This window comes from Pleurodeles waltl, chromosome 12, assembly GCF_031143425.1.
Source record: "Pleurodeles waltl isolate 20211129_DDA chromosome 12, aPleWal1.hap1.20221129, whole genome shotgun sequence".
In the NCBI taxonomy this organism is placed as follows: Eukaryota; Metazoa; Chordata; class Amphibia; order Caudata; family Salamandridae; genus Pleurodeles; species Pleurodeles waltl.
Genome location: NC_090451.1, coordinates 80,360,405 through 80,383,367, shown reverse-complemented (window position 1 = coordinate 80,383,367; position 22,963 = coordinate 80,360,405). Strand labels below are relative to the sequence as shown.

Sequence of the window (22,963 nt, the reverse complement as noted above, 5' to 3'; positions counted from 1 at the left end):
AACGAGCATTGGCCATTGCAGGCCTATTGGCTTTGTTAGTGCATGTTTTAAGATAGACATTTAGGACTTTTATGGAATGTCAACCTTTCTGACATTTGACTGGAAGAATTTAACAATGACTTACAACAGCAAAAAGTTAGACCACAGGCCTGGTTCCCCTCTAATATACAGCTGCACAGCTTTGATACTGCCACACTGTGGTTATGTACAGTATAAGGAACACCCCTTCAATGTGTATGTATCCTGCGCTCACTTCAGCCATGGTAGGAAGTCACGTGGAATGAATGGGTCCCAGTTTTAAGCTGAGGCATATAAGCCTTTGTGACAAAAAGTCTAAATTTCTTTGTTGATTAGAAATTGGTGACTCACTTATTACAGCTAGGCTTGCTGTCATTCCAGTAGGACTTAGTCTCAGTGTAATTTTATTTTGCTAGTTACTCTGGTGGCTGGGTTCTATTGAGATTCGATGAAAAGGGACTCTCGACATATTTATTCAGATTCTTCGGCCTGTCCAGGCTTTTTCAGCGAAGCAATGGATGACAGGAGGACCGAGTTGAAGAGGGGTGGGAGGTGAGTTAAGAAGCAGTGAGGACACCGTAAATGTTTCATCCTACAATTCATATCAAGGTGTCTTCTAACCATTTACTGGTCTGTCGATTTCTGTGATCCCGAGGAATAGATTATATATATTCTTTTTTTTTTTTTTTTTTTTTTAACAGCGTACTGAGGCTAACACAGGGACAGCAACCCTGATCTGTACGGATTGGTGGTATGTGGGATTTGTTTGGAAACCATCTGACTGTTGTGTTGTTAACTACTTACTTGTGTGTTACTGAAACCTGTGCTGCTTCAGGGATTTTCCTGGTTAAAGGGTTACTAAGAGATGCGAGCTTGTCAGAGTTTTGCTACCTATAGTTCCAAACCTATCACTCAAAGAAAAGCTGCCAAATCTAAAGAAGACCAGTCTATGCCAGTAAGCCATATATATATATATATATATATATATATATATATATATATATATATATATTATACACACACATATATCTACAAGAGTTAGAGTAAACATCTGATCCCGAATAACATCAGACTGGTTTCGGTGTATACAGCCCTAAAACAAACCAGACCTCATAGGAGGAAGGGTGACCTATCTTGCAGCATTCGTGCAAAGAAATGGAATGTGTGCAATCAGAGCAATATTTCTACCGTCTAAGCGATACTAAGAGCTGTTGTACCAGAGGATTGTCTGTTACTAAGGCATATGTATCCTGCTGCTTGTGAGTTACCATCCTTGTAATAATAAATAATGTATTCGCTTGTGCTTTTGCTCCCATAGGGGATGCTTAGACTGCAGTGATTCTTACTATTTGATAACTGTAAGTAATGTAAGTATTAAACTAAGTAATTGCATCAATAAAACTCACGGATCTAAACTTTTATCCCTTTTTTTTTTTTTTTATGCTTAGACATTTTGGCACATTACAGTGTTTAGTGTGCTGTCGCTGGATCAGAGGCTTCGCAGTCGGACATCTGCCTCATGCAACACCTCTCGGGCCTTCCTCCAACTCTATTTCCGTTTTGTAGGAGTGTTTTGGGAAACACTCCACCTTTGCAAGGAAATATCCGCTCATCTGTAAGCAAAGAACAAGTATAACTCTCACGCAGGCACGGACATGAAAGAAGCCATTCCCCATCTCCGTGTGAAGCACAATCCAATGTCCCGCTTCAGATGTTGGCACTGTCTATTTAATAGAGACAGATTGCAGTGTAGATCAATTAAATCTTGTGAAGCTCTCCTAGAGCACCGGCTTAGATTGCAAGTATTTACAGCCTACATTAACAAGAACTAAATATTTTCACCCTGGAGATCTTTTACTATCCGCAGCTTAAATAAGCATTAGCAAAGCCAGTAGGCCTGAGTTTAATGTGCTAGTGCACCCGGTGTTCGCACATCAGAGCAACATGTAAAGGAACCAGCAGCAGACAGGGGGCTATAGTTGTAAAATACCTCATGGAGTTCAATGCAAGCCCTAGAACGGCAGTGGAAATAAACTCTCAGACAGCCAGTAGTATTAGGTGATAGAAAAACACTCCTGGGATGAGTCCACATGTGATCGGCAAAGTTTCAAGTTGATGGAATGGGGGAAGCAAAGCGTACTCAGTGTATAGTGTTAGTAATTTGACTGTTTGATAGCTGTGCTGTTGAAACATAGAACGAAAAAGAAGACTGCTGTACACTTTGAGATAAGGCTTTTGTCATTTTAGATCTGCAAAGCAGAACCTCTGCACCATCCAACATCCATAGTGTGCATCGTACTCCTGTGTACCACCCCACAGCTGTACAATATGTGTGCCACAGTCCTTGCTCAGTATGCGTTTGGTGTTAGTGTAGCACACTGAATACCCTATAGTGTGTATGACACCCGGTCTTCCTGTAGCCGGGGACTTTGATGTTAAATTCAAAACATATATTTTCTTTTCGTGAGTATCTCGATTTCATCAGGCGTGCCTTATCGTTTGACTTTTGCTCGGTATACTGTTGTATATTTGGTAAGCTTTATGTTACTGGCTTGCAGTCTGTATTGTGACATCACACTTATGTGAAATTGAATCAAATGTTGTTGCATGGGCCAACATTTAATTTGAACAATTTATGGTATCCTAGAACCGCATTTAGTCCTTGTATGCATTATCCCTTTCTCTGCCAGGCTGCGTTTTCACTGTAGGCAAGCCTTTTTCTTCAGAAGTTCACTATTGGTTTATTGAACAACTCAATGCATCTTTTCATTGAGGTGCCTCAGAAGTTTTTTCTCCATCATATTAGGCGAGTCGTGCCTTAATATTTGTTTGCATGCCGAAGATAAGGAAATATTAATTTATTTGTTGTTTTCTCATACTTTGTTTTTCAGTTTCCTGTGTTTACATGAGAGAAAAGACAGACAAACTGGCAGATTGAACATTTCTACCAGGTTGCCTCGAGTATTGTTGTCCCGAGGACAGAGGCCTTTCTTGACTAGATGCGCTGCTCAGCAAAGTCCACGTGTGACAGATGTTTAAGGGCAGGAATTTGGAGACACATGACTGAGGCTGCTGTTTGGTAGACGGGGTCTGGGCAGTAGAAACCATAGTCATTTGGCAAGAAAGGTCTAGTCTAGCATCAAGACCAGTGCCTCTGCTTTGGGAACTCTTGTTTCCAAGCTTTGCTGCTGTGTTTTTTAGACGGAACGCCCTTCCTTTCATAGACTTCTATGTCATCTGGGTATTTTGAGTTCTCAAGTTTTAATTAAATTGTGTATGCTATGAATTTAGACAAAATACCTTTTGTGCTGCTACGCAGGATAGCTTTATGTGGTCACTGACAATGACATGTTCTGAGATTATGTAGAGGATCAGCTTCTCAAGCTTTGGTTTAACCTGCAGTAGGCGAGTCTTCCTGCCACAGGAAGTTGGATTTGATCTTAGTTCCGTTCCAGACATCAATTTAGCAACTCTAACATGCATGTTGGAAAATGAGAAACTCATACCTCGGACAACAGGTATTCATCTGGTTACAGATTTTATTACACTTTGAGTATAGAGCCTGAAGGTGGATCTCTAATGGACCTTAGTAAGGTAAAAAAAAGTTGTGTTTTTTTTTTTTTTTTTTTTTTTTTTTTTTTAGGGTCGAGCCTGCGAGTGCATGCGCTAGCGCATTAGGGTGACCAGAATTTTAAGGTGAAAAACCGGGACATTTTACAGTAAATAGGACTACAGTTTTACTTCAAACGAGCGCACAGGATGACAGCGCTTATCAGCACCAAATTATAGAAGAGGCACTAAGAACATAAATAACATGCATTTTTTTAAAGCCAGTATAATGCCTGTTAATTACATTGCTTTCTGTTAACACCTGATAACTATCTCTTCTTTGGAAATAAAGAAAAACCTCGCACAGTTTTAAGGTGACTATCTCTAAAAACTGGGACATGAGCTAAATTCCCCCAAACCTGCTGGGACAGCTGGTGCAAAAAAACTGGACTGTCCCTGCAAATCCGGGATGCGTGGTCACCCTATAGCACATGCGAGACGCTGTTCTCTTCAGTAAAAGACTTGGAGCCCGCCTGTCACTCACCATTTGTTGTTTAGCGTGGCACTCTTCTTTACAGCCTTGTAATTTGTCAAGGCATGTCTGGCATCATTTCCGTTCCTTTGTGTGTCTGTGTGGAGCAGGGATCAAGCACTAATTGATTTCAACTTAATTTTTATAACTTTCAGTGCCCTGCAAACAGAAGGCCTGTGACTGGCAATAACGTGCCCAGCAAGACCAACAAAATTGCAAAGTTTTTTTATTTTTTTTAAAGCTAACTTTATTTTCTTTTGCTAAGTCGTCTTTTCTCAGTTTTCTCATGTTTTTATTTTTATTATTTTTTTGCTTGTGGGCGCTGTGGTCAAACGATGTCAATTAACTTGTTTGAAATATGCGAGACCCACTACACTGCAAATGCTTGTTATTAAATGCATGAACACGAATGTAGCAGTGTTTGGTTTGAAAGCGGGTCTTTGCTCCAGTCGGAAGACTATGCATTTCACCAGTAACCTCTGTTGCCCTTGTTAACTTGCTGGTAGTTTTCCTCTGTTAACTGACAAGGCTGTGGCTGCTGGGTAGGTGGCACGCCATGTGAGCTGGTCTTACTATTACACGTTCTCTGCCCAGGACCCAGGTCTGTTTGCTTTTGTGGACTTTGATTGCTAAAGAGGGGAGCTTTTACCACTCCGGCTGGGAGCTTGTTGTAGTTGACTCAGTTACACGCTCTTTTTACAGTGGGGTGGGGTGTTTTTGAATTGAAGGGACGGAGTACCAGAGTACTGTTTTGACAATTTATTTTGGCATGCTTTTAATCTATGCCAACGGGATGTGTGATTATCTTCCGGTAGTTGCTAACGCTTGGCCCGTGTGCACACGTTCTTTGGCTTGCCCGTGGTGTTACAGATCACGTTTATTTCGCCGAGTCTGGTTTACGAATGTTCTACCACAGTATCGATGTTCAGATACTCACCCTTAATATTCTTGAAACTATTGTCTCCCTACGTGTTGTCAACAAGTTAAGTGATGTGGAGTTATGGATAGAAAATATGCTCTTAGTATATTGTTGGTCGATACTGTGGAGTCGATAGGTGTGATATTCTTCACTTCGATATTGTGACGTAGAACCTTTGTACACTTCTCTGTCCACTGAATAAAGAGAATTTATTAAAGGCATATGTTTCCGTATTTAACTGCATTTTAATGCTAGTAGAAAATTATTCATTACGTGAGCAGGAATGACGACAGATGAATGAATTTTCTACAATTCAGAATTTCCAAAATCATAAATGTGCCAGAATTAGCCTACGCCTTCAATTTTTCGAAAAACAAGTTCCATTATGATCTACTTTTAATTTTGGCTATTGACACCACTGCAGTTTGAGCAGTAACAGACTCCCATGTAAGGTGTGACATGCATCTCTGGTTTGTTATCCCGTCCATTCTGAGTGTTTGAGGGCTATTTGAGTTTATACATAGATAGGCCTTTCCCTTGCATCTATTTTCATCTTTGCAAACAAGTTCTTGAAAAGGTTTTTAGGTCTAAGCTGCAGGCATTGCACATTCACTGTTGCTTTGGCGACGATCTATTGTGTTTTCGTTGGCATGATTATCACTTTTATTTGCTGCCTTCTAATTCGGCGGTGTTCATTTTCTTTGTGTGGAGCATGGCATGAAGTACGGATTAAATGATCTTAATTAGTGTGTCTGCTGCTCGTACTGCAATTTGATGTACTATTTTTTTTTTTTTTTTGGGTTAATATTATTTTTTTACACGTTTACAAAAGTTGACCTAATGTCTTTGGAAAGCTTTACATGAGCACCAGTTACATTACACACATACATATTAATTTTTTCAGGCAGGAAGACTGTGATTTGCCCAGAATCGCAGAATATTCAGGTGACGCTAAAGCTGGTTGCCTAGTTCCTTGAAGTAAACAGCTCTGGCATAGCGCCACATCCTTCTCCCACCTGTCACCCACTCCTCCATTTGCCTTTTAGGACTGCTGCCTCGCCACGTCATAGCACTTTTTTTTGTACACTTTCAGCTGTGTCTCTGACATGGCTAAATTAAGATAATTAAAAAAAGACAAACCCTATCGATCTCGCATAGGCGAGACCCACTGGCTTTTCCAATGTTTGTTAGACTTGGCAGTTGTGGCCCTGTTCCCCAACCCATCTGACCCGAACACTGACGTGTACAGCCACATGCAAGTTTCCTCTTGAAGAGGAAATGATGACTGCTGCAGAGATGGTTGCCGTCACAGGATGTGGTCTAGCAACAGCTGGCTGCAGCATTTATCGTTAAAAAAGGCTCCTGTAGAAGAAAGGGGGGATGGAGGGAAAGAGTTTGATGCGAGCCTTGAACAGTTGACACTTTTTTTTTTTTTGCGCGTCTACCTACCATCCCCGCAATCATTCCGAGACCTGTCACTCTAGCCATAACAGCCTGTCCTCGGACATGGACCTTGATAAACAAAACTGCATGGCATGTGCCAAAAATTGTTCACTTTTTATACTATTCTTTTACCCCCTAAATAGGTGGGGGCTAGGGAGAATCTGAATTAGTACCTCGCATCCATAATCACCTTAGTACTGTAGGGTTACAGTGAATGGATGGTCAAGTAAAATGAATTACTTTAAAACGTTATTACTTAAACAACTTTAATATACTCAAGGCCATCTTGCTTTGGACAAAATCTAGACCAATCCTTTATTTCAATCAGCAGAAATCTTTTCATTAACCCATAGGAAATGCTCTGGAATAGGGGAGGGCATGTTGAATGCCATGAACAATGTACTTTGCTCTGGGATGTGACTGGGAACACAGCAGGTACTTTGCTGCATTGCCAGTGTGGGCCTCCTACTGCGAGATTCCTCGAGTAAGAAGTTTACGCTTGTCCATCGCTGGCTGCTTAACTGCTGCCTAAAATCACATCTGAAAGGATTATGTAATGTCGTTTGCTGTGAGTTTAGGATAGCATGCCCACAGCTCTTTTTTTTAATCTCCTAGCGCACTTCCCCTGGTTTATGGGGTGGTGGTAGGGTTTACTTGGTCAAGGGTAATGTCTGATTGTTTTCCAAAGAAGCCTAAATTCTCATTTTATTTGGTCATGGCAGACAATGGCATTAATGAAGCAGATTGACCCGATAATTGATTTTTTTATGAACGTAACTCCAGGTTTTGAGTGAATAACGACTTTTCCTTGTGTGTGTTTTTTTTTTTTTTTTTTGTGTTATTTATGCAGGCATTCATAAAGAAGTAACTGCCTCAATGACTACGAGGTTATCGCTGACAACAACACCGAGGTAATCTCAGCATCTCTTTGGTACTTGAGGAAGACAGATTGTTAAAAATTCTTAAAACACAAACATGTCCAACCCTTTAAAGCAAGTGTTTAACAAAGACCGTACTTTCCGGCCTAAGCGGAAGTTTGAGCCTGGCACGCAGCGCTTCGAGCTTCACAAGAAGGCACAGGCTTCCCTCAACGCTGGGCTTGACCTGAAGCTGGCTGTCCAGCTACCACACGGCGAGGACCAGAATGACTGGGTGGCTGTGCATGTGGTGGACTTCTTTAACCGCATCAATCTGATCTACGGTACAGTGAGCGATAACTGCACAGAGCAGTCCTGTCCGGTCATGTCTGGTGGCCCCAAGTACGAATACCGATGGCAAGATGATCACAAGTACCGGAAGCCCACAGCCCTTTCTGCCCCCAAGTATATGAACCTGCTGATGGATTGGATCGAGGTGCAGATTAACAACGAGGACATCTTCCCAACCAACGTCGGTGAGTTTGGGGAAAGTGGTCGTCCAGATACAGTCTTCTGGGAGAAAGTGGCTGCTGTACGTTGCTTAAGGCATCTCAAAGAGTGCATTTGTGGTCCATGTTTCATCTGTTGCTATAGTGTGATCTTGGTCATCTCAGTTGCCTTGGATATTTTGACCGATAGTGGGGGCACCGAAAAATTGTGATTTGGGGCCTAATGCTTGATCTAAAATGCACCCATGAAGGTTTATTTTCTATACTTCTTTGCACAATGATATGGCAGAGTGTTGAAGTGTACCTCGTTTGGCTCTGTAGTGATTGAAGGGGGGGAGGGGGAGGGGTAGGGGGCATGTTTTCTAATTTAGAGGATACTGTTTATTACTAATGTTTTATTTGTGTCCGTGAAAGTAGAACATTTGAAGAGACGTAGGTGTTAGTCGAGTGGTTAATACGTTTTCACCATTTTAGGAGTTGATTCTCTGATCTGTATTTTAATACTGCACATTTCAGCGCAATCGAGAATTTTGGTGGCTGAGTCCATACCTGTGTCAACATATCATGCCCTGCTTGTCTCCAAAGTTATCCTTGCGTTATTATGATGTTTCCACCACTGCTCGAGTTATTGTGTCCACCTATCAATTAAAAGTTCTTGAAAGTAACCACAGAGTTAGCTCAGGAAAACACTGGTGGGGACATTTCCTATGAAAGTAAAGTTTGGCCTTTAATAGCTGTGAATAGTGATTTGCTTCTGCTCTTCGTTTTAGTTTATTTAGTATATGGTTACAAGGGTTCTGTTGGGAATCCAGTCAGTCAGCAGGTTGAAAAGTATGAGTTTTGCTGTTAACGGTCCAATGCATTTCTTTACTTGAGAGCCCAATAAAGCGTGGGATTGGGAATGACCCATTTACACATCGCGACTCTCAGCCAGCTGCAGCATGGATGTTATCTCAGTGTAATCCGGTGCGGGTGATTAGAAATGTATCAGACTGGCTGTAAATACTCTGCATCTCACTAAATCACTAACATATTAGATACGCTGTTGTTATGGTTCAGTAAGTAATCAATTACTATGTATTTTTGTGAATAAATAAGTAACCACTTCTTTGCTCCTGTACCCCTTACAAACCTTATTTTTCATTCCTTGTGGCTGCTGTGCCATATGCATCTAGTTGAAAAAAAAATACCTTGTATACTAGAATAGAATGATTAACTGCTGAAAAATATGCAAGACGCATTCAAGGGACCAGCCTTTTTCCTCTTTACATCCCTTTTACCGGCAGTTGCTCGGTAGTCGGTTTTTCCATGGCTTATGTGAGTACGGTCACAGAAAAGGTTTTTTTCATCAGACTATTTTGACAAGAATTTTGTCCTTAAGTAAATCATTTTTTATTTTACATATTTGAGTGACCACCTTTTCTCGCTGGCAAAATGTCAGTGTTTTATTTAGCAGGGCTGACACTGCAGCTGTTGAACAAGTAGCTTACAATATCCATCCAGTGGGTTTTAGGTAACCCCCGTTTCAACCTTTGGCCTTCTTTCGACCAGCTTCTTTCCGCTATTGGCTTTGAGACTTTGACAATCACTTCTTTGCTTGGCCCTGATGGATATTAAACTCTCACGTAGTACTATTGGCTATTTGATTGTATCCTTCCTTGACCATTTAAGTACTTGCATTGAATTGCAGGAAGAACTACTTTACAGCTGTACACTCGTCTGCCCGCTCTTGCAGGCTCCTTCCCATGTGCCTTGCCGTAAGGTGCCAACCCATTTTGCGCCAGGACATTAAATACGGACCTAATCTAGTGTTTGTCACAGCGCATTCATAATGCCCAGACTATTTTGAAGTGCTCTTCGTGCAGGAGGAAAACAAGCTGCATATAACCCATGTTATTTGTATGTTGTCACTGTCATCCTCGCACTCTGGATGATTGAAATTTATGCCTTAACATGTCCAGGATGATTCTAAAAAACTGATGGGATTTTGCTTCGGAGGGAACTGAGGCGCAAGCAGGGGTGAGTTAGGGTGGTCAGGGTAGGGACTACCTCCATTCTGACCTCTCGCTCGGCCCACAAAGGACATCCACATAAAGATTTTTTTCTGCATAAGAGGCACTAGAAATTTGACCGTTTGTACCACTGTCAGCATCTAACAATCTCCACCGTCTGTTTATGCTCTAGATATTTGAGTGACACATCCAGGCTGTTGTTGCACTCCCAGCGAAAACTGTATTCGTTCATTTTTTTTTTTTAAATGGAGACAGAGGAGGGTCTTGGTCTTGCAAGATTTTCGGTCGGATCGTATGTGCAGAAGAATACTGTGGGCGATCTTCCAGTGTCAGCATAGGCTAATGGTTCGAAATATGGTTCTGAATTGCCAATTCCCATTGATCTTTGACCTGTGAAGTTAATTACCGCTTCACTGGTTGATAACCCATATTGATCTGCTGCACTTTTTTTTTTATTTTTTATTTAAAGAATTCCTGGAGTGAGTGTATTGATGTGGGTTTCCATATTTGTCGTGGAAAATTGTTCAGTTTAATCTGCTTTCATGATTTGGTCCATGGTAGCCAATTCATGAGTTGCTACAAGCGAATAACTACTAATCTTCCTTTGAATGTAATTAATTTTTTAATTGTGGCTGTTAAACTCCTGGATAATCTTTGAATGTGCACAAGTGGTGTATCCATGGTCTAATATTACAGCTAACCTACTATGCTTTTTAACTTTTGCTGCCTGTCGTAAAGTACCATCTTGCCTGGCATGTTACCCCCATTTTGTACTTGTGTGTCAGTTTGTTTTTGCCTGTCTCACTGGGATCCTGCTAGCCAGGACCCCAGTGCTCATAGTTGTGGCCTGAATGTGTTCCCTGTGTGGTGCCTAACTGTGTCACTGAGGCTCTATTAATCAGAACCTCAGTGCTTATGCTCTCTGTACCTTTAAAATTGTCACTGCAGGCTAGTGACCATTTTTACCAATTCTAATTGGCACACTGGAGCACCCTTATAATTCCCTAGTATATGGTACCTAGGTACCCAGGGTATTGGGGTTCCAGGAGATCCCTATGGGCTGCAGCATTTATTTTGCCACCCATAGGGAGCTCAGACAATTGTTACACAGAAGTGTCACTGCAGCAGCCATTTTACACTGTACTTAAGTAACTTATAAGTCACCTATATGTCTAACCCTCACTTGGTGAAGGTTAGGTGCAAAGTTACTAAGTATGAGGGCACCCTGGCACTAGCCAAGGTGCCCCCACATAGTTCAGGGCAATTTCCCCGGACTTTGTGAGTGCAGGGACACCATTACACGCGTGCACTACATATAGGTCAATACCTATATGTAGCTTCACAATGGTAACTCCGAATATGGCCATGTAACATGTCTAAGATCATGTAATTGTCCCCCCATGCTAAATCTGGTATTGGGGTGCCAATCCCATGCATCCCGGGGCTCCAGCATGGACCCCGGGTACTGCCAAACCAGCTCTCTGGGGTTTTCGCTGCAGCTACCGCTGCTGCCAACCCACAGTCCCAGGAAGGCAGAACAAAGAATTCCCTCTAAGAGAGGGTGTTACACCTTCTCCCTTTGGAAATAGGTGTTAAGGGCTGGGGAGGAGTAGCCTGGAAATGGAAATGCTTTGAAGGGCACAGATGGTGCCCTCCTTGCATAAGCCAGTCTACACTGGTTCAGGGATCCCCCAGCCCCTGCTCTGGCATGAAACGGGACAAAGGAAAGGGGAGTGACCACTCCCCTGTCCATCACCACCCCAGGGGTGGTTCCCAGAGCTCCTCCAGTGTGTCCCAGACCTCTGCCATCTTGAATGCAGAGGTGTGAGGGCACAGTGGAGGCCTCTGAGTGGCCAGTGCCAGCAGGTGACGTCAAAGACCCCTCCTTATAGGTGCTTACCTGACTAGGTGGCCAATCCTCCTCTGAGGGCTATTTAGGATCTCTCCTGTGGGCTTCTCTTCAGATACTGAATGCAAGAGCTCACCAGAGTTTCTCTGCATCTCCCTCTTCGAGTTCTGCCAAGATCGACCGCTGACTGCTCCAGGACGCCTGCAAAACTGCAACAAAGTAGCAAGAAGACTACCAGCGACATTGTAGGGCTTAATCCTGCCTGCTTTCTCGACTGTTTCCTGGTGGTGCATGCTCTGGGGGCTGTCTGCCTTCACCCTGCACTGGAAGCCAAGAAGAAATCTCCCGTAGGTAGACTGAATCTTCCCCCTGCTAACGCAGGCACCAAACTCCTGCTTTACCGGTCCTCTGGGTCCCCCCTCATTGTGACGAGCGTGGTCCCTGGAACACGGGAGCTGGATCCAAGTGACCCAGACAGTCCAGTGGTCCATCTGTCCAGATTTTGTGGAGGTAAGTCCTTGCCTCCCCACGCCAGACAGTTATCCTGTGAGCCCCTAGTGGGCTCCTGAAACCCCCCCCCCCCCCCCCCCCCCGCCGGACACTTTCGTGACTCTTGGACTCGGTCCCCTTCCTTTGCAGGTCCCCGGGTCAGGAATCCGTCTTCAGTGCTTTGCAGTCAGTTGTGGTCTTTGCAGAATATCCGATCACGACTTTGTGTGTTTCTGGGGAAGTAGGGTCACTTTACTTCTACTTTTCAGGGTCTTGGGGTGGGGTATCTTGAACACCCTTAGTGTTTTCTTGAACTCCCAGCGACCCTCTACACACTACACTAAGCCTGGGGTCCCCAAGTGGTTTGCATTCCACTTTCTAAGTATATGGTTTGTGTTGCCCCTAGGCCTATTGCATCCTATTGTATTCTACAGTGTTTGCACTATTTTTCTAACTGTTTACTTACCTGATTTTGGTTTGTGTGTGTATTTTGTGCATTTTACTTACCTCCTGAGGGAGTATATCCTCTGAGATATTTCTGACATTGTCACTAAAATAAAGTACCTTTATTTTTAGTAACTCTGAGGATTGTGATTCTTATGATCTAGTGCTATATGATATAAGTAGGATAGTAGGAGCTTTTCATGCCTCCTAGTTCAGCCTAAGCTGCTCTGCTATAGCTACCTCCTATCAGCCTAAGCTGCTAGAACACTACTAATCAACTAACAAGGGATAACTGGACCTGGCACAAGGTGTAAGTACCATCAGCTACCCAATATAAGCCAGGTCAGCCTCTTACACTGCCACCCACAAACTAAAATATCTCATCTTTTTTATTTTCCTCATCCCAATTTTCTTTATGAAACACACACACTTTTTTTTTTTTCCCTAAGTCTGTCTTCCAGTAACATCGCTCACTTTGGTACTGAACCAAAATCTGAGGTTCTTTCCTTTTTGCACACTTGAAGCTAAGAACGCTCAGCTGGTGGGTATTTCCATCCCCTACAAGGTTAAGGCTCTTCTCAGTTTGAACATTTTCCTTTATAGACATTTGTCAGTTGAACCTCTCGGACTGCATTTTCTGACTCCAAATATGTTGTTTGTAAGTAGAGTGGAAATGTATTGAATCGGAGATTTTCTAAAATTCTGATCTCCTTTTGAAGGAGCCTGGGGTTAACATAGACACTACAGCAATATTTCTGTTCCAACTTGTCAAGGTTAGTTTCAGATATGTGCATTTTAAGCAACTGCAGCAGGTTGCCCTAAATGTGTCGGATAGAACACTACCAAATATAACCAGAAAATGGATTAAATGTCCATGCGTACACAAACGAACTTGGTGCCCTCAAGAGAAAACCAGAAGATATAGTAGGCACTTCAATCTGTGTGTAGCTGTGTTAGACTTTTTGGTGCAGGGTCCAGGAGTGTTAAAGAAGGCAGAATATATGTGGAGGAATCCTTGTGCACCATGAAGATCCCCTGTACCCTTTGCTTAACATGAATAAGAGGAAGAAACGTTGAAGAAAAGCGGGCAACATTGCTTATCAGCATTGCTTTATGAATATGTTTTCACACGTTTGAAAATCTGATTTCAGAGTGCTAGGCTATGCTGATTGATGCATTCCATCAGGTGACTTTAGGTTGGTGTTGACCTAGCGCAGTTGATCTCATCCTTAACTTTGTGTCTGCATGATGATATTGATAGCTAACCATCTAGGTCAGTAGTCTTTAAACTTTATAATGCCACCCCACCCCCCTAGTAGGTAAGTAATCGCCCCCCTCCGAATTTTTCACAATTAATTTAATACATTGGTAATGTTTAAATATGTCCAGACATATTCATACATTGCAGTTAAGTTATGCTACTGTTTTAAAATTGCAATGAAACACATTATACCAAACATACTGTTCTGGTCAGACAGGCCTTACTAACGTGTAAAAGTGTCCACAGTGTGATTTACTAGGGGTGGGGTGGGGGTATTGAAGAGTATTTGGAGTCTCTTCCCTTTTGACACCCACTCCCAGCTTGGATGTAAATGACAAAACATATTAGTAATGGCCCATTACAAAATGTACTGCTGCTCATTTATTCCACCTTAAACAAAGCCCGGTTACCAGCATGATGTTTATTTTGGTCAGAGCCTGTCACCCCCATCCCCTCCCTGTATCATTTGAGGCCCCCTGAGGGGGCCCGCCCCCAAGTTTGAATACCCCTGATCTGGCTAATCTATTCAGGCAGAATCAAATTGATGCTTGAAACAAAGTTTGGATGTGAGTTTCAGTAATATCCTTTGGCACATAATCTTTTCTCCACCTAGCTTCCCCATTTTCCTGTAAGCGACATTACCAAGAGGGTGAATATGAGCACATGAATGAGGTGCTGGTTTCCTCTTTCTTCTTCCTGTTTTTTCTACTTGATGTTGTGGCAAGCAGAAGTGAAAACTTTGTTTTTAAGAGGGCTTACTTTCAGCAAGCTACTTCCTCAGATAGTGGTTTATGGGGCTGTTCAACACCTTCTCCCCTGCAATATTGGTGGAATTGGGGCGCTTGTCACACTGTTACCTAATGTGAGTCATTTCTATTTTGTTTTGTCCCTACCTTTCATGCTCCGTGACTTTAACCCCTTCGCTGCCAGGCCTTTTCCCCCTCCTGTGCCAGGCCTTTTTTTGCCTATTTGGGGCAGTTCGCGCTTAGGCCCTCATAACTTTTTGTCCACATAAGCTAACCAAGCCAAATTTGCGTCCTTTTTTTCTAACATCCTAGGGATTCTAAAGGTACCCAGACTTTGTGGGTTCCCCTGAAGGAGGCCAAGAAATTGGCCAAAATACAGTGAAAATTTCGTTTTTTTTAAAAAAATTGGAAAAAGGGGCTGCAGAAGAAGGCTTGTGGTTTTTCCCCTGAAAATGGCATCAACAAAGGGTTTGCGGTGCTAAACTCAGCAGCTTCCCAGCTTTCAGGAACAGGCAGACTTGAATCCGAAAACCCAATTTTTCAACACAATTTTGGCATTTTACTGGGGCATACCCCATTTGTGCAATTTTTTGTGCTTTCAGCCTCCTTCCAGTCAGTGACCGGAATGGTCATGAAACCAATGCTGGATCCCAGAAACCTAAACATTTCTGAAAAGTAGACAAAATTCTGAATTCAGCAAGGGGTCATTTGTGTAGATCCTACAAGGGTTTCCTACAGAAAATAACAGCTGAAAAAGAAAAATATTGAAATTGAGGTGAAAAAAACATAAATTTTTCTCTACTTTTTACTCTGTAACTTTTCCCTGCAATGTCAGATTATCGAAAGCAATATACCGTTACGTCTGCTGGACTCCTCTGGTTGCGGGGATATATAGGGTTTGTAGGTTCATCAAGAACCCGAGGAAGCCAGAGCCAATAAATGAGCTGTACCCTGCAGTGCGTTTTCATTCTATACCGGGTATACAGTAATTCATTTGCTGAAATATAAGGAGTAAAAAATTGCTATCAAGAAAACCTTTGCATTTCCAAAAAGGGCACAAGATAAGGTGTTGAGGAGCAGTGGTTATTTGCACATCTCTGAATTCCGGGGTGACCATAGTAGCACGTGAATTACATGGAATTTCTCAAATAGATGTCTTTTTTACACACACCCCTATATTTGGAAGGAATAAATGTAGAGAAAGACGAGGGGCAATAACACTTGTTTTGCTATTCTATGTTCCCCCAAGTCTCCCGATAAAAATGATACCTCACTTGTTTGGGTAGGCCTAGCGCCCGCGACAGGATATGCCCCAAAACACAACGTGGACACATCACAGAAAACAGCTGTTTTTAGCAAAGTGACTACCTGTAGATTTTGGCCTCTAGCTCAGCCGCCACCTAGGGAAACCTACCAAACCTGTGCATTTCTGAAAACTAGAGACCTAGGGGAATCCAAGGAGGGGTGACTTGTGTGGCTCGGACCAGGTTCTGTTACCCAGAATCCTTTGCAAACCTCAAAATTTGGCTAAAAAAACACATGTTCCTCACATTTCTGTGGCAGAAAGTCCTGGAATCTGAGAGGAGCGACAAATTTCCTTCCACCCAGCATTCCCCCACGTCTCCCGATAAAAATGATACCTCACTTGTGTGGGTAGGCCTAGCGCCCGCGACAGGATATGCCCCAAAACACAACCTGGACACATCACAGAAAACAGAGCTGTTTTTAGCAAAGTGACTACCTGTAGATTTTGGCCTCTAGCTCAGCCGCCACCTAGGGAAACCTACCAAACCTGTGCATTTCTGAAAAATAGAGACCTAGGGGGATCCAAGGAGGGGTGACTTTCGGGGCTCGGACCAGGTTCTGTTACCCAGAATCCTTTGCAAACCTCAAAATTTGGCTAAAAAAACACATGTTCCTCACATTTCTGTGGCAGAAAGTTCTGGAATCTGAGAGGAGCCACAAATTTCCTTCCACCCAGCGTTCCCCCAAGTCTCCCGATAAAAATGATACCTCACTTGCGTGGGTAGGCCTAGCGCCGGCGACAGGAAACACCCCAAAGCGCAACGTGGACACATCCTAAATTTTGGAAAAAAACAGAGGTGTTTTTTGCGAAGTGCCTACCTGTAGATTTTGGCCTCTAGCTCAGCCGGCACCTAGGGAAACCTACCAAACCTGTGCATTTCTGAAAACTAGAGACCTAGGGGAATCCAAGGAGGGGTGATTTGCGGGGCTCGGACCAGGTTCTGTTACCCAGAATCCTTTGCAAACCTCAAAATTTGGCTAAAAATACACATGTTACTCACATTTCTGTGGCAGAAAGTTCTGGAATCTGAGAGGAGCCACAAATTTCCTTCTTCCCAGCGTTCCCCCAAGTCTCCCGATAAAAATGATACCTCACTTGTGTGGGTAGGACTAGCGCCCACGAAAGGAAAGGGCCCAAAACACAACGTGGACACATCACATTTTTTTTATAAAAAGCAGTGCCTACCTGTGGATTTTGGCCTGTAGCTCAGCCGACACCTGAGGAAACCTAGCAAACCAGTGCATTTCTGAAAAATAGAGACCTAGGGGGATCCAAGGAGGGGTGATTTGCGGGGCTCGGACCAGGTTCTGTTACCCAGAATCCTTTGCAAACCTCAAAATTTGGCTAAAAATACACATGTTACTCACATTTCTGTGGCAGAAAGTTCTGGAATCTGAGAGGAGCCACAAATTTCCTTCCACCCAGCGTTCCCCTAAGTCTCTCGATAAAAATGGTACATCACTTCTGTGGGTAGGCCTAGCGCCCACAAAAGGAAATGGCCCAAAACACAACGTGGACACAACATATTTTTTCACAGAAAACAGAGGTGTTTTTTGCAAGGTGCCTACCTGTGGTGTTTGGCCTGTAGCTCAGCCGGCCCCAGGGGGGGGGGGGCAGAAATGCCCTAAAATAAATTTGCCCCCCCAACCCCCACCCTCCCCCGCCGGGAGCGACCCTTGCCTACGGGGTCGCTCCCCCTGCGTGACATTGGCACCAAAAAACAAATCCCCGGTGCCTAGTGGTTTCTGCCCCCTTGGGGGCAGATTGACCTAAAATTGGCCAATCTGCCCCCAGGGGGGCAGAAATGGTCTAAATACAATTTCCCCCCCCCCAGGGGAGCGACCCTTGCCTGATGGGTCGCTCCCCATCTCTAAAAAAAAGAAACAACCAAAAAAAAAAACACAAAAAAAAAATTGACCCTGCGCCTAGAGTGTTCTGCCCCCCCCCCCCCCCCCCCCCGGAGCAACCCTTGCCTACGGGGTCGCTCCCCCTGCGTGACATTGGCGCCAAAAAACAAATCCCCGGTGCCTAGTGGTTTCTGCCCCCTTGGGGGCAGATTGACCTAAAATCGGCCAATCTGCCCCCAGGGGGGCAGAAATGGTCTAAATACAATTTGCCCCCCAGGGGAGCGACCCTTGCCTGATGGGTCGCTCCCCATCTCTAAAAAAAAAAAAAAAAAAAAAGAAAGAACAAAAAAAAAAAAACACAAAAAAAAAAATTGCCCTGGCGCCTAGAGGTTTCTTCCCCCCCCTGGGGGCAGATCCGCCTAATAATAGGCCGATCTGCCCCCAGGGGGGGCAGAAATGGCCTAAAATAAATTGCCCTCCCCCCCCCAGGGAGCGACCCTTGCCTAAGGGGTCGCTCCCTTTGCGTGAAATTCACGCAAAGAAAAAACTCCCTGGTGTCTAGTGGTTTCTACCCCCCTTGGGGGCAGATTGGCCTCATCAAAATAGGCCAATCTGCCCCCAAGGGGGGCAGAAATGGGCAAAATATAATTTTCCCCCAAGGGGAGCGACCCTTGCCTAAGGGGTCGCTCCCCACCAAAAAAAAAAAAAATGAAACAAAAAAAAAAAATGGTCCCTGGTGCCTAGAGGTTTCTGACCCCCCTGGGGGCAGATCGGCCTAATAGTAGGCAGAAAAGGCCTTCCCGAAAATATGCCCCCCCTGGGAGCGACCCTTGCCCAATGGGTCGCTCCCTTTTGTCAATAACAATAAAAAAAAAAAAATCCCTGGTGTCTAGTGGTTTCTACCCCCCTTGGGGGCAGATTGGCCTCATCAAAATAGGCGGGCAGAAATGGCCAAAATATAATTTTCCCCCAAGGGGAGCGACCGTTGCCTAAGGGGTCGCTCCCCACCTCAATAAAAAAAAATGAAACAAAAAAAAAAAAATGGTCCCTGGTGCCTAGAGGTTTCTGCCCCCAGGGGGGGGCAGAAAAGGCCTTTTCAAAAAAATGCCCCCCTTGGGAGCGACCCTTGCCCAAGGGGTCGCTCCCTTTTGTCAATTTCAATGAAAAAAAAAAAATCCCTGGTGTCTAGTGGGGTTTCAAAAGCCGGATCCGGCTTTTGAAAACCCTCAGAGGGACTTCAAAGGGAAGGAAATACTTTTCCTTCCCTTTGAAGCCCCTCCGGGCCTCCCAAGTGATTGAAAAAGAAATGCTTTTGCATTTCTTTTTCAATCGCGCTGGAAGCAGAGCTTCCAGCGCGACGAGGGAGGCCCCTGTGACACATCAGCGCGCGCGCTGACGTCACAGGGGGGGGGTGTGGGGGGGGGTCGGGGGTGGAAGGGGAAGGTCTTCCCCTTCCATCCCCGACTTGGGGGGGGGGGGAGGGGGGTGCACGGGGGGCGCGCTAGCGCGCCCCCAAGTTCCCCTGTGCCATGGACGAGATGATCTCGTCCAAGGCACAGGGGAACTGTAGCCTTGGACGAGATCATCTCGTCCAAGGCACAGAAGAGGTTAAAAAAAAAAAAAAAACCTATAATTGGTAATTACTTTACCTAAGCACAGAAATTATCAAAGCGGGAGAGCCAATACTACAATATTCACTGCACTTGAGGAAACTTGCTCCATAATACTTTACTAGCATTATTTTTCAAAACATTTTTGCCCATAATTCAGCCTGTGGTTGTCCTAGGACAATAGGGCCACCACCAAAATGTTCAGCACGATGCACTCTTTTGTCTAGGTCATCTCAGAGTTCCCACGTTAGGTTACTGGGGACCTCAAAATAATAACCCCTCCCACCATTCCATGTCTTTTTAACATCTCTCATAGCTGGAACTTTTGTTTTACAGCTGAGAGGAGTTTGTGTTTTAAGGGCCTTGTTTGTAATATTATAGTAGGCCTGCTAGCCATTTAAATATGAAATGCACTACGCCCTCTAGGTGCTAAATATACGGTTGCACTACATTACTTTCTGCCATTCTGTTTTCACGTGGCTATTTCCTCTACAGGCTAACTATATGGTTACATGACCATGTTTCTTTCAAATGTTGTGTTTTTTTTGTGGTGTCCTCTAGGGGATGTTGTGAGCAATACAGTCAACATACTACAATATTCCCAGCACTTGGTAACTCACCCCATAATGCTTTGCAGGGCATTCTTTTTTACAAAACATTCAGCCTGTGGTGGTCCAATGGCAATGGGACTACCTTCAAAACATTTACCGCCATGTCTAGATCATCTCTGTGTTCTCACACTAGGTTAGAGGGGACTCCAAACTAATAACCCATCCCACCACTCAGTGTACTTTTAAGCTCTTTTATGGCTGGAATTTTTGTTTTGCACCTGGTAGTAGTCTGTTTTTTAAGGGCTTTGTTTGAAGAGAAAAAAAAATCTAGTAAGCCTACTAGCCCTTTAGGTATATCCAAGGCCACTGGAATTATGTGTCAGAAAGGACCAAAATATGCAGCAGGGTTGACCAGTTTAGGTGGCAAAAAAGTTCAGTTATGTATGTACGCTAAGAGCTCCAACTCCAGTAAATGTGAGACCTATTGCATTGCTAATGCTTGTTTGTTTTTGTTGACAGGGAATGGAATTTAATAAACTCCTAAGGTCTCAGTAAGGCAAAATCTCATCCAGGTTTACACTAAAATGCGGTACTCTAATGTCTCTTTAGATTAATAGCTCTTCTTATTCATCAGTCTATCTTTTAGTTAATGTGTGATACAAAAACCTTAAATCCAGAACCAACCAACATGTGTTTTGAGGTGACCGTCTTTGTCAAGGCTTTAATACTTGGTCATTAAAGAGTTGTCACCACAGTAAAAACCATCATTATTTAAAATCTGATTACTTATCAGGTCATAGCAATGTTATTTGATTTTTGATTTTCCTTTTTTATGTAATCATTCAAAATTTTATTGTAATTGATTCCTCTGATCTATTCTGTCTATCATAGTCTGTATCAGATTGCGTGCATGACTTATGTTGTGGGTACGGAATTTGATTAAGTACTTATAATCTAATGGCGCGTGTCTCTTCAAGACTTGTTCCAGTGAGAAGGGAGAAACTCTCAAAGACTGCTTATACACTCATATGATAGTGACTTCTGTATACCATGCAGCCATCGCTCTCAGAACGGCCAATGTGCCCATCTGGCCTTGTTAGCATGCATTTACTGGTTGATAAGAAGACCCCTCTGGAGCACTCACCAGAGTTATAACCTGCTAGGAAAGCAAGAAGAGGCTTCACAGCTGACATTTTCTGTATTCTGCTGTCTAGTTTTAGGTCACTACTGCTAATACATTGACCTGACAAGTGCAGTGCAGGAGCCTAAGGTACACTAGGGAGACTCTTTAGGGAAGTGGTTCCCAACTTGTGGTCTGGTGACCCCTGGGCATTATCCTGCCATCTAGTGTTGGGCTCCGAGTGTTACAAGTTGTTTTTCTTCGAAGAAGTCTTTTCGAGTCACGGGACCAAGTGATTCCTCCCTTTCGGCTCCATTGCGCATGGGCGTCGACTCCATCTTAGATAGTTTTCTTTCTGCCATCGGGTTCGGACGTGTTCCTCTTCGCTCCGTAATTCTAATCGGGGAAACTTAGAAAATCATCAAAATTCGTCGGTATTGTTTGCGTTCGGGACTGGTTTAGTATCATCACATCGGCACCGACAACAAGACCGCTTCGGCGGCCCTTTGGGGCTTCCGCACTGCACCAAGGCCTGGTCAGCCTGACCACACCCGTCGACAAAGAACTAATGGACCGGACCCCTTTCCGTTTCTGTCTGAAGTGCCACGCCAAGTATCCTTACACAGACCAGCATCGGGTCTGTAACCTGTGTTTATCGCCCAAACACAGAGAGGATACTTGTGAGGCCTGCAGAGCGTTTCGATCCAAGAAGACCTTAAGAGATTGACGCGCAAGACTGTTACAGATGGCGTCGAAACAGTCACAACATCTCGATGCCGAAGAAGAGATGCAGATATCCATCCAGGGTTCGGACTCGGATGAATCCGATGGGGATCGACCACTGACGGCGGCACAAAAAGTGAGTACACCTGCCCCGTCCCACACCCAAGGTCAGGTCAAGAAACAAAAGGCCTCGGGGACGCCACTGCCGGAAGGCCATGGCTCAACCCACAGAAAAGACGGTAACCAAGTAACATCGGTACCGAAAAAGGCCAAATTAGTGCCGAAGACTTCCGACTCTGGTCGAGAAACCGGCACCGAAAAGAGTCCGCATTAAATAATCGAGTCGAGTAAACCTCGAAAAAGCCACTCGGAACCGAAACCGACAATCTCCATCGGAGTTTCGATACCGAAAAAAACAGCTTCGGAGCCGAAAAGACATCCTACACGGAAGAGCAGGGGCTCTCTCTACAGCTCAAAGAAAAGCACAGATCTGAGCAGGAACTGGATTTAGAAGAGCATGATCAAACTCGGCAAAGGCTAGAAATCCAGAAACACACAGGGAAGATACAGACCATCCCTCTGCTCAAGTCCAAAAGAAAACTGGCTTTTCACGAGACTGAGATGCAACCAAAAGCCAAAGTGGTTAGAGAAAGGTCACCACCCCCCACAATTCTCACCACAAATGTCCCCACTTCAATCATCACAGTTGTCACCAGTGGGTACACCAATGGCACAGTCACCCACACATACTGGAATGACTCAAGACGATGCGGACCCCTGGGGTCTATATGACCCACCAGTTTCGGACAACAGTCCAGAGTGTTATCCGACAAAACCTTCGCCGCCAGAGGACAGTACGTCCTACACGCAAGTACTGGCCAGAGCAGCAACATTTCACAATGTAACAATGCACTCGGAACCAGTGGAAGATGACTTCCTGTTTAACACTCTGGCATCCACGCATGCATCGTATCAAAGCCTGCCAATGTTACCGGGCATGCTTAAACATGCACGACATGTTTTCCAAGAACCAGTAAAAGGGAGAGCCATCACACCAAGGGTTGAGAAGAAATATAAACCGCCCCGTCAGACCCTGTGTTTATTACACAACAGCTCCCTCCGGACTCGGTGGTTGTGGGGGCTGCAAGAAAACGGGCTAATTCGCAGTCATCAGGGGA

General features: G+C 44.1%; 1 protein-coding gene across 2 annotated transcripts in view; it reads left to right on the top strand.

Moving 5' to 3' along the window:
* MOB3A (MOB kinase activator 3A) overlaps nucleotides 1-22,963 on the top strand; it is a 67,917-nt gene that overhangs the window by 11,293 nt on the left and 33,661 nt on the right. For both annotated transcript variants that reach the window (XM_069218655.1, XM_069218656.1), the window contains exon 2: nucleotides 7,312-7,854. In XM_069218655.1, coding sequence (XP_069074756.1) covers nucleotides 7,437-7,854 — 418 coding nt within the window. In that variant the 5' untranslated portion in view covers nucleotides 7,312-7,436. The remainder of the gene's footprint in view (nucleotides 1-7,311; nucleotides 7,855-22,963) is intronic.